The sequence below is a fragment of the Pogoniulus pusillus genome, chromosome 13, assembly GCF_015220805.1.
Source record: "Pogoniulus pusillus isolate bPogPus1 chromosome 13, bPogPus1.pri, whole genome shotgun sequence".
NCBI classification, from domain to species: Eukaryota; Metazoa; Chordata; class Aves; order Piciformes; family Lybiidae; genus Pogoniulus; species Pogoniulus pusillus.
Genome location: NC_087276.1, coordinates 29469293 through 29481411, shown reverse-complemented (window position 1 = coordinate 29481411; position 12119 = coordinate 29469293). Strand labels below are relative to the sequence as shown.

Here is a 12119-nt window from a genome sequence, read left to right as displayed (position 1 = left end):
TGTACTGCCTGGTTAGTTACTGTCAGATAAAATCCTTTCCTAATCTAGATATTAGATGCAGGAGTTCAGTTGGGTGTACATCTCTGATCCTATAAAAGGTTACCTGGTTTGGAGAGTGCACTTTGCCAACAGCTCCACCTGGCAATGCTTCAATGTTACATAATTAGCTAACACAATGGTAGGGAGGTCTTAATGAGGAGAGTTAAGGAGGGTTCCAGAATGATTTATGTGTAATAAAAACGTCACATTGTGAAGCATTTTGAAGCAGAAAGAGTGAGTGATGGCTGAAGACAGTTTTTTTCCCCCTCTATTTCTGTATCTTGGCTTTTTCATGTGCTGATTATAAATAATTAATTCATGAAATGAGAAACTGAGACTATGGGAGCCTCACCTGGCAATTTGGTCTGCTTGTGATTCAACTACTGATGTCAGTGCTTTAAAAATCCCTAAACTCTTATGTTTTCCAGATACTAAAGCCGTTGGTTACAGCTTACACCTGCGTAGTTACTTCATGTTAAAATGTAAAACTCTAAATATGTAGTTGCTGTCTTGAGCTAGGGTGGGCAGGTGATGCAAGTTGCACTTGGAAATGTTTAGATGAATTCTGACTTTAAAAAGACCAAAATGTACAAGCCAAAGGATTTGTTGTAACAAAAGCTAAGTGTAGCATCTCTGCATGTGTGAAGACAATTTTGCATCGCTCTGAGACCAAAGGAACAGAAATGCACTAGACAAAGCCTTGAAGGAGATGATAAACAAAGCCTTTGGTGCAGGAGTCTACCCTCTGTGTACCATGATTAGTGAAGTGATAGGTTTTTCTCAAAGAGCTCTTTTGGAACTACAGTGGTTTTGGCAATAATTCTCTTCTGTGGTTTGATACTGTTTGAAAGACCCTTTGGAACACGAATTTTTCTGCTGCCAGAGGTTAATGGAAGCAGACTAGAAGCAAGAGCTCATTAACACCCCTTCCTTCTGCAGAATGCTTTTTCTCCTTTAAGACTGAAGAAATTACATCAAACAACTGAGGTGCATTTGGACAACTTTTCTGTGTCTATTTGAGGTTAGCTATTACAGCTTCTGAGAGCTAAAGAAAGAGAATAGCTTAGATGGTAACTGGAGGTTGCTGTCAGAGGGTACAGACGTTGTCCCTGGGAAAGCTGCACCTTGTCTGACTCGATGTAGGTGAGGATACACCTAAGGTTCAGTAGGAGTCCATCTGTTGAGCACCATGGAAGTGCAAATGGTGTTTCTGCAAGTTTGCTGTTCGTCAAGGAGAGCTCAGTGCCTTATGTTGTCTTACTACTGAATATTTCCTCGGTGTCTTCCCCCTGTTATTGTCAAACAGTGCCATTGAAACATCTATTCCTCGACTGTGTACAGATTTTTCTCCACCAGCTTTTCCAATTCACTTTGCCTACCCTATTGAGTTCAGGAGATTTACTCTTCAGAGTCACTTGTATTGACATAATACCAGTGTCACGTAATCAGGCATTGCAAACCTGCTTGCATCTGAACAAAATATTACCCTCTCAGCTGCAGATCAAGGGAAGGGGGAAGAGTAATGAGTGCTCAGTGGTTTTGCTAATACGGTGGAGATGTTCCTTTTAAGATTAAAACAGAATCTGCTCTCCTACTTGCTTTCCTTTAAACTGAGCTTGAGAATTAGTTACCAGTGCAGTAATGAATATTTGTCTTGATAGACTTGAGTTGATGATCACACTCCTGCTTGAAGGGCTGCTGCTTGCATAGTAATTGTTCTCTCGGTGTTGGGTTTCGGATTAACTGGTTTGTTTCTGTCTCTCTGCCCTGCCCCCATCACCTCTCACCCTTCTCCCATTCTCCCCCAGTCCCCCGTGTTGTCGCAGTTTCTCCCCAGATGCGTTTGGTGGAAGACAATCCCTCTTCTCTCTCCCTGGTGGAGATCTACAAGCAGCGCTGTGCCAAGAAAGGCATCGAGCATGACAATCCCATTTCTCGCTACTATGACCGACTGGCAACCGTCCAGGCACGAGGGACTCAAGCCAGCCACCAGGTAAGGGGCACAGAATGACCTTCAGTCCAGGGCTTTGCTTCAGGGCTCGAACCGTAGCGCGGCCAATTTCCTCCCTGCCCCGACCCCTTCCCCTCTCGTTGGGTGTGAGACAGATCTGTCTTGCAGAGGTGATGCTTTGGTTCTGGGGGAGTTTAGGTTGGTTTTGCTTAATGTACTCCTGGAAACTCTTCTGTCTGCCTGGTGGTTTAGAATGCTTCAGATAAAGCTGTGTTGGATCAGAGGGCTGGAGCCTGCTATGAGGGTAGGCTGCAAGAGTTGGGGCTCTGCAGCCTGGAGAAGAGAAGGCTTCCAGGAGACCTTATGGTAGCCTTTCAGTATCTGAAAGGAGCCTACAGGAAGGCTGGGGAGGGACTACTGACACGGTTGTGTAATGACAGAGTGACAGAATGGGTTTAAAGTGGCAGAGGGGAGATTCAGAGTAGATGTTGGGAAAGGATTCTTTGCAGTGAGGGTGGTGAGACACTGGCACAGGTTGCCCAGGGAGGTTGTGCAGCACAGTGTGATGGTTTGGGGGTTACCCTGCCCCTCCCACACTTTTGAATTTGCCCCAGCTAACTCAGACGGACCCTGGGAATATAGATGAAGCAATTTATTTACAGCTAGCAGAATTTACAAGCAGCTATTTACAATATATACAGTTATATACAGAAATATACAAAGGATAAACAATACAAAAGCACAACTCCCCTCCCAGAAACCTGAGTCCCCAGGAGGGGCTCTCAAACCACCCCAACACCTCCCCCGGCCCTCTCAACCTTACCCCAGTTCTCAGGAAGAAGAGAGGTGCGGCCAAGAGGTTAGGGAGCAGGGTTAGAAAGCAGTGATGTTAGAAAGATGTGTCTTGGTCTAAGGCAAAAGCAAGAGAGACAAAATGGAGAAAGTTTACTTCTTCTTCCCAGAGTTCTCAGCGAGACTGTGAGAGAAGTTAACATCAATTGTTTTCATTTCACTGCCTGTTATCAAGTTCTGTTACCAAAACATTCCAGCTTGCTTCAAACTAGCACACACAGAATCACCAGATGTGATCTTCGATTCAGATTGAGTGATTCTGTGCTCCACAACCTCCCTGGAGGTGTTCAAGGCCAGATTGGATGAGGCCTTGAGCGACCTGTTCTAGAGGGAGGTGTCCCTGCCTATGGCACAGGGGGGTTGGAACTGGATGATCCTTGAGGTCCCTTCCGACCTAAACCATGCTATGATTCTATGGCTGTGAGACAGATCTGTTTTGCAGAGGTGATGCTCTGATTCTGGGGGAGTTTATTTTGGTTTTGCTTTATGTATTCCTGGAAACTCTTCTGTCTGCCTGGTGGTTTAGATTGTCTTGGAAAGCTTCACAGAAAGCTGTGTTTGTGTTACTCTGGGTTGTTTTGGTAACTGCGACTGAAAACAGACAAGGTGTTGATTGGTTTTTGGTCCTTCAAGGTAGTGCTTTGAAAATAAGTAATAGGCAACATGGGAAACAACAAACCTAATTGACAGAAGCAGTTAGAGCTGGGTATGTGAGGCAGGTTTCCCTGTGCTTTTCTGGTGTAGCTCCTAAAATTGCCAGTGAAACAGTTTAATCTAAGTAGGATAAAAACAGTTGAGTAATCTCACCCTAAGAAATGGTACTGCTCAGAACCAAGCTCCCTCTGTAACCTCCCTCAGACATCCAGCTGTGATAAACAGGATTACGTTCCAGGTTTTTATCTTAAGGTCAGTGGAACATGTCCAGAGGAGGGCCACAAGATTAATCAAAGAGCCTGAGCACCTCTCCTATGAGGAGAGGCTGAGAGGGTTGGGGTTGTTCAGTTTGGAGAAGAGAAGGCTCCAAGGAGACCTTATTGTGCCCCTCCAGTATCCGAAGTGGGCTACAGGAAAGCTGGAGAGGGACTTTTTAAGATGTCAGATAATGATAGGACTGGGGGGAATGGATCCAAGCTAGAGGAGAGGAAATGTTACATTAGATGTTGGGAAGAAGTTCTTCACCCTAAGTGTGGTGGAACACTGGTACAAGTTGCCTGGGGAGGAGGTTGGGGCCCTGGAGGTTTTCAGAGTGAGGCTTGACAGGGCTCTGGGCAACCTGATGCAGTTGAGGATGCCTGTTCCAGTGTTTTGCTATGCTCACAGTGAAAGCCTTTTTCCTCGTGTGTCCATGGAACTTCCTGTGCCCCAGCTTCCCCACATTGCCCCTTGTCCTGGCATTGGGCATCCCGGAGCAGAGCCTGGCTACAGGCTTTTGGCACTCACCCTTTGCCTGTTTATAAACATTAATGAGGTCACCTCGCAGTCTCCTTCTTTCCAAGCAGCAGAGCCGCAGCTCCCTCGGTGTCTCCTCATGAGGAAGATCACAGGTGCTGTAGAAAGGCATCCTTTGGTCCTTTGAAAAGAAGCATAATGTCTTCTCTGATTAGCATCACTGTGGATAATTCATGCTGACTTCTACCTCACTATTGCGTTTTATTCCAAAGAAGCCTTTTCTGTAGATTTTTCCTCTTCATTCATAGAATCAGTCAGGTTGGAAGAGACCTCCAAGATCATCCAGGCCAACCTAGCACCCAGCCCTAATCCATTCAACCAGACCATGGCACTAAGTGCCCCAGCCAGGCTTGGACACCCCCAGGGATGATGACTCCACCACCTCCCTGGGCAGCCCATTCCAATGCCACTCACTATCTGCCAACAACTTCCTCCTAACATCCAGCCTAGAACACCCCTGGCACATCTTGAGACTGTGTCCCCTTGTTCTGATGTTCCACTCCCTTCATCATTTTTGTGGCTCTGCCCTGGACTGTTTGGAGTCTTCCTAGTGCAGAACAGAGCAGCTGAGAGAAGAAATGGGTAGTTGCCGTTGGTGTGCTTGTCTGCTCTACGAAGTGCATGAGAAACGAACCCTTTCACCTCCTGTTTTTCCCATGCAGGTTCTCAGAGATATACTTAAGGAGGTGCAGAGCAACATGGTGCCCCGCAGCATGCTGAAGGAGTGGGCGCTGCACACCTTCCCCAACGCCACCGACTACTGGACCTTCCGCAAGATGTTCACCATCCAGCTGGCCCTGATCGGCTTCGCAGAGTTCATCTTCCACTTGAATCGGCTCAACCCCGAGATGCTGCAGATTGCTCAGGTGGGCTTCGGCTTGTTCTGGGTGCGTGCGGATCGCCCGGGTGGGCTTTGGCTTGTTCTGGGTGCGTGCGGATCGCCCGGGTGGGCTTTGGCTTGTTCTGGGTGGGTGCGGATCGCCCGGGTGGGCTTTGGCTTGTTCTGGGTGTGTGCAGATTGCTCAGGTGGGCTTTGGCTTGTTCTGGGTGGGTGCGGATCGCCCGGGTGGGCTTTGGCTTGTTCTGGGTGCGTGCGGATCGCCCGGGTGGGCTTTGGCTTGTTCTGGGTGCGTGCGGATCGCCCGGGTGGGCTTTGGCTTGTTCTGGGTGCGTGCGGATCGCCCGGGTGGGCTTTGGCTTGTTCTGGGTGGGTGCGGATCGCCCGGGTGGGCTTTGGCTTGTTCTGGGTGTGTGCAGATTGCTCAGGTGGGCTTTGGCTTGTTCTGGGTGTGTGCGGATCGCCCGAGTGGGCTTTGGCTTGTTCTGGGTGCGTGCGGATCGCCCGGGTGGGCTTTGGCTTGTTCTGGGTGCGTGTGGATCGCCCGGGTGGGCTTTGGCTTGTTCTGGGTGCGTGCGGATCGCCCGAGTGGGCTTTGGCTTGTTCTGGGTGCGTGCGGATCGCTCGGGTGGGCTTTGGCTTGTTCTGGGTGCGTGCGGATTGCCCGAGTGGGCTTTGGCTTGTTCTGGGTGCGTGCGGATTGCCCGGATGGGCTTTGGCTTGTTCTGGGTGCGTGCGGATTGCTCGGGTGGGCTTTGGCTTGTTCTGGGTGCGTGCAGATTGCTCGGGTGGGCTTTGGCTTGTTCTGGGTGCGTGCGGATTGCCCGGGTGGGCTTTGGCTTGTTCTGGGTGCGTGTGGATCGCCCGGGTGGGCTTTGGCTTGTTCTGGGTGCGTGCAGATTGCTCAGGTGGGCTTTGGCTTGTTCTGGGTGCGTGCGGATTGCCTGAGTGGGCTTTGGCTTGTTCTGGGTGCGTGCAGATTGCCCGGGTGGGCTTTGACCAAACGAAAATTTGGGCTCTGCTTTTGAAATGAGTCAAAATGGCACTTTGCTGTCTGTAATTAACAGTGCCTTTCAGCAGGCTATTCATTTATATGTGAATGCACATCATGTAGGTAGTAATTTAAACTGCAGTCCCCATGGACATCAGCTCTGCCTTCTGTGGTGATCATTTAGAACTTTGTCTGTTAAAATTGTTCTTGGGTATTGGAGCTGTTCGTGTAAATGACTGATAAGTCTCTCTTTTTAGTCCTCCTTCAAATCAGTTGCTTTGAATGTATCTCTGCTTCAAACAGGTTTTAAAATGAAGTGAAATAAAATGTAGAGCTTCATTTTCTTAAAGGGAAATTACCTTTTTTCAGATACCTTATTTTACCCATCCTCTTTTCAGCATTGCCATCATGTCAAGCTACAACTATTAATAGTGATTTTTCTGCTTTAACCCAACATTTAAAATGAGGCTTGCCACCTTAGCAGGGCAAAGGTGGTATATCTTAAAGCCTTAATGCCATTTTAATGCATGGCAAGCTCTGTCCTGTACAGCAATTGCAATTCTGTAATCCCTCTAGCTGAGCATTCAGATGCTTACCCAGAGTGTACAATGCATAGAGAATGCTTATCCAGAGCTGGGGTGCACTGAGGATTGAGCTCTGTCTGCAGGGCTCCTTACAGGAGAGGAGTGACTCTGTGTTTCTGTGAAGTACATACCTGACTTTGTGCATGCCTTCAGTTTTAACCTTTTATCTCCAAACTTGTTTGACTGAGAGTGCAAAGCTGCTGGAGTGTTGTCTGCTCTCTGAGGGTTAGGAGTGAAAAAAGAATTAATCTTTTTGTTGTTGTTATTGTTGTTTTATTAATGAAAATCTGTTCCTTTAATGACTGTTGTGCCTCTTGCTTTGAAATGCAGGACACTGGCAAGCTCAACGTAGCTTACTTTCGCTTCGACATCAATGATGCCACTGGAGATTTGGATGCCAACCGCCCGGTCCCCTTCCGGCTCACACCGAACATCTCTGAATTTCTCACCACCATTGGGGTGTCTGGGCCACTGACTGCATCCATGATTGCAGTAGCTCGTTGCTTTGCACAGCCAAACTTTAAGGTTTGTGTGCCTTTTGAAAGGTGATTCTGTCGTTTGCAGGCATCTTGTGTTTGGTAAATTCCAAATCAAGCAGCACTCTCTTGCTTCAGCTGAACTGTGCAGTCCCTACCTGGTTTTGAACCTTACCACAAAGGCCAGCTACAATGTCTACAGGATGTCTTTTTGGGAGGAGCAGGAGAAAGATAGGTGGAGTTTTTGGCTTGCTTTACTTTTTTTGTTAATCCAAGCTAGTTGCTTCTCTGCTCAAGCCTTTGGGCTGCCTAGAGAGGCTGTGAAGTCTCTCCACCTGTGGAGACTTTGAAAACATGCCTGGATGTCTTCCTGTATGGACTGCCTTAGGTCATCTGGCTTTAGGCAGGGGGAGTTGGACTCGATGATCTCCGGAGGTCCCTTCCAACCTCTAACAGACTCACAGAATCTGTCCGGGTTGGAAGGGACCATTAGGATCACCTAGTTCCAACCCCCCTGTCATGGGCAGGGATACCATCAGTAAGTCTGTCATCAGTAAGTTTGCAGATGACACCAAGCTAGGAGCAGGTGTGGATCTGTTGGAGGGTAGGAGAGCCCTGCAGAGGGACCTGGCCAGGCTGGATGGATGGGCAGAGGCCAATGGGATGAGATTGAACAAGGCCAAGTGCAGGGTTCTGCACTTCGACCACAACAACCCCAAGCAGCACTACAGGCTGGGGACAGAGTGGCTGAGAGCAGCCAGGCAGAGAGGGAGCTGGGGATGCTGGGAGAGAGGAGCTGAAGATGAGGCAGCAGTGCCCAGGTGGGCAGCAGAGCCAATGGCATCCTGGGCTGGCTCAGGAGCAGTGTGGGCAGCAGGACAAGGGAGGTTCTTGTGCCCCTGTGCTCAGCACTGCTCAGGCCACCCCTTGAGTGCTGTGTCCAGTTCTGGGCTGCTCAATTCAAGAGAGATGTTGAGGTGCTGGAAGGTGTTGAGAGAAGGGCAATGAAGCTGGTGAGGGTCCTGGAGCAGAGCCCTGTGAGGAGAGGCTGAGGGAGCTGGGGGTGTGCAGCCTGCAGAAGAGGAGGCTCAGGGCGAGGCTGTAGCCAGGTGGGGTTGGGCTCTTCTGCCAGGCAAGCAGCAACAAGTTGTGCCAGGGGAGATCTAGGGTGGATGTTAGGAGGAAGTTGTTGTCAGAGAGAGTGATTGGCATTGGAATGGGCTGCCCAGGGAGGTGGTGGAGTTGCTGTTCCTGGAGGTGTTTAGAAAAGCCTGGATGAGGCACTTAGTGCCATGGTCTGGTTGATTGGCCAGAGCTGGGTGCTAGGTTGGTCTGGCTGAGCTTGGAGGTCTCTTCCAACCTGCTTGATTCTATGATTCTATGTTTTTGGTCCTTTTTTACCATGGACCCTACCCTAGATCAGACTGGCCACAGCCTCATCCACCTGGCCTTAAACACCTCCAGAGCTAGGGCCTCAACCACCTTCCTTTGCAACCCATTCCAGGGTCAGCCTTCTGTGCTAAATCTTTCCAGATTTCTGGCAAGAGTAAGCAGGGAAATGACAAATTCAACCTCGTTTAGAATTTTCCTAATAATCTGTGAATAGAAATGTGCCTTGGCCCTTTGTTAGCAGAATAGAGAGCTAAAGATACACTGTTACTTTGATGGATTCCAGCTCTTAGCAGGGTGTAGCTTTCTAAAGAGATTGTCTGTCTTCCTTTTAAATTCTAATGCTTTCCAAAAGGGGGGCATCCTGTACTTAGGCAAGCAGTTTGCACCAGGCAGATGTTGCAGGCAGCCTGCTGTAGCTATGGTGGGAGCCAGTTACTTTTTAGAAGGTGGAAAATACCCTACAGAGATGTGTCTTTTAATCTATGCTACAACAGGCTGTGTTAGAACAGTGTAAAATAATTCCTCCTCTCACCCTTACAAAGCCACGTCTGTACCTGCAACTGAATTTGCAGGCATAGCTCCTGACTCCAATGCCTAAGTGCTGTTTCCCCAGTTAGACTTCCAGCAGCACTTTGGTGCAGCCCCTCCTGGTGCTGGGTGCTGCTTCTGGCACCTCTGTGTACTAAGGACATATAATCATAGAATGGTTTAGGTTGGAAGGAACCTCAAGGATCATCCAGTTCCCACACACTGCAATAAGCAGGGACACCTCCCACTAGAATAGATTGCTCAAGGGCTTCATCCTACCTGGCCTTGAACATCTCCAGGGAGGTGGTGGAACACAGAATCACCCACCACCTCCCTGGGCAACCTGTGCCAGTGTCTCACCACCCTCACTGCAAATAACCCTTTCTTAACATCTACTTTGCATCTCCCCTCCTCCAGTTTAAACCCATTCCCCCGTGTGCTGTCGTCACAAGACCTTGTTAATGGTCCCTCCCCAGCCTTCTTGTGGCCTCCTTCAGATACTGGAAGGCCACCCCAAGGTCTCCTCAAAGCCTTCTCCAGGCTGCAGAGCCCCAACTCTTGTAGCCTGTCCTCATAGCAGAGCTGCTGCAGCCCTCTCAGCATCTTCTTGGCCCTCCTCTGGACTGGCTTCAGCAATTCCATGTCCTTCTTGTGTTGGGGGCTCCAGAAGTGCACAGAGTGCCTCCAGAGGAGGGTGACCAAGGTAGCAGGAAGTCTTGGATTAAATATAATAGTCTGGTTTTTCTCCTTCACACAGGTGGATGGCATCCTAAAAACGGTGCTGCGGGACGAAATCATTGCGTGGCACAAAAAAACCCAAGAGGATACCTCCTCCCCGCTCTCAGCAGCTGGGCAGCCTGAAAATATGGACAGTCAGCAGCTGGTCTCACTGGTTCAAAAAGCTGTTACTGCTATCATGACTCGACTTCATAACCTGGCTCAGTTTGAAGGAGGAGAAAGCAAAGTCAACACTCTGGTAGCAGCTGCGAATAGCTTAGATAACCTCTGTCGGATGGATCCTGCCTGGCACCCCTGGCTCTAACTTGAAGCTTTTGATAGCTCTTTTTGCTGCTGTTTGTGGTGTGAGCCATACATCGTGGTAAGAAAATGTGAAAGGAGAAACAGCCCAGCTTTCTAGACCATGGCTTCCCTGTCACACTGCATTTTGGCAGCCTTCATTTCACTTGTGTTTACAGTAAGAGGAGAGCTTGACTGGTTTTAGTGTGGTGAGGGGAACACGAGGAGATATTTCCTCCTGTTGAAGAGGCAGCAAAAGCTTTCCCAAAACAGCTTAAAATGAAGTTGGGACATTTAAATAATGTACAGAAAAAAAAAAAATCTTATTTTGTGATGAGGACTGTAAAAGTAGCACTCTTTAGGTTTAGGCTCTGCCATTCCTAATAACCTGCAGTATCTAAAGGTTGGGAGTTGGTTTTTTTATACACCAGGAATTACTAAAGAAAAGAGAAGTTGTCAGCAGTATTCCCAAATCCAGGAGTTTACTCAATCACTCTTCCCTTCATTGTACAAACTGAAGGCACAAAGAAATGCTTTTCCTTGAAGTTTGCTTCCAGTTTAGAGGAGCAAAGTCAGTTTGTACAGAGCATTTTGTACCAGATGTACAGGGGTGACTCTTTTGTTAGGCATGATCGACTCCTACTGCCTTTTTATCCTCGGGGTGCAAGCAGTGTACAGTCAAAGTGTAAACCTCTTCAGCCTTGAGTTGTGGACAGTGTTTGGGGGGTGGGAGAAGCTCACAAAAAGGGTGGGAGAAGTCATCCTTTAATACATGTGTTTGGCTGTCATAGATAAAACCCCCTCCCAATTTTATAAGGTCGTCCTTTTAATGCTTAGACTTAGAGCAGCTTCGTTTAGATTGGATCCATTGCTTTGTAATTTAAAGAACAGATCAGTTCCATGTCTCACTTTTAGCTTTCTGTTGAGTTAGCATCATTTTTTTTATCAAACTCTGGTGTTGAGAATGTTAAATTTGTACAGAGTGATGATTTTTTTTTCCTCCAAAATAAATATTTTGTAAACCTCTTTATGGTGTTCATCTTAATTGAGGGCATTTTTAAGCTTCTACTGTGGACTTGGCCAGCAAATCCTGCAATACATTAAGCAAAACCAAAGTAAACTCCCCAGGAATCAAATTATCACCTCTGCAAAATGGATCTGTCTCACAGCCAGAGAATGGTTTAGGTTGGAAGGGACCTAAAAGATCATCCAGTTCCAATCCCCTACTATAGGCAGAGACACCTCCCACTAGAACAGGTTGCTCAAGGTCTCATCCAACCTGGCCTTGAACACCTCCAGGGAGGTTGTGGAGCACAGAATCACCCAATGTGAGTCGAAGATCACACCTGTTCTGTGCTCCACAGCCTCCCTGGGCAACCTATGCCAGTGTCTCACCACTCTGCCTGTAAAGAACCCTTTCCTAATACCTAGTTTGAATCTCCCCTCTGCCAGTTTAAACCCATTCCTCCTTGTCCTGGCATTACAAGACCTTGTCAGTATTCCCTCCCCAGCCTTTCTTTATGTCCCCTTCAGATACTGAAAGGCTACTATGAGGTCTCCTTATCATAGAATCAACCAGGTTGGAAGAGACCTCCAAGACAATACAGTCCAACCTAGCAACCAGCCCTAGCCAATCAACCAGACCATGGCACTGCCTCATGCAGTCTTTTCTTGAACACCTCTAGGCATGGCGACTCCACTACCTCCCTGGGCAGCCCATTCCAATGCCAATCACTCTCTCTGCCAACAACTTCCTGTGTCCCCTTGGCTCAGGGCAGAGCTCATTGCTGTCTACAACTATCTGAAGGGAGGCTGTAGCCAGGTGGGGTTGGGCTCTTCTCCCAGGCAACCAGCAACAGAACAAGGGGACACAATCTCAAGCTGTGGTAGGGGAGGTCTAGGCTGGATGTTAGGAGGAAATTGTTGTCAGAGAGAGTGATTGGCATTGGAATGGGCTGCCCAGGGAGGTGGTGGAGTCGCTGTCCCTGGAGGTGTTGAAGCC

General features: G+C 48.3%; 1 protein-coding gene across 3 annotated transcripts in view; it reads left to right on the top strand.

Annotated features, from left to right (window-relative positions):
• TRRAP (transformation/transcription domain associated protein) overlaps positions 1-11143 on the top strand; it is a 133754-nt gene extending 122611 nt beyond the window's left edge. For all 3 annotated transcript variants that reach the window (XM_064153740.1, XM_064153739.1, XM_064153742.1), the window contains exons 69-72: positions 1848-2032; positions 4954-5157; positions 7035-7229; positions 9858-11143. In XM_064153740.1, the coding sequence (XP_064009810.1) occupies positions 1848-2032; positions 4954-5157; positions 7035-7229; positions 9858-10142 (869 nt within the window). In that variant the 3' untranslated portion in view covers positions 10143-11143. The remainder of the gene's footprint in view (positions 1-1847; positions 2033-4953; positions 5158-7034; positions 7230-9857) is intronic.
• Positions 11144-12119: the final 976 nt, after the last annotated feature.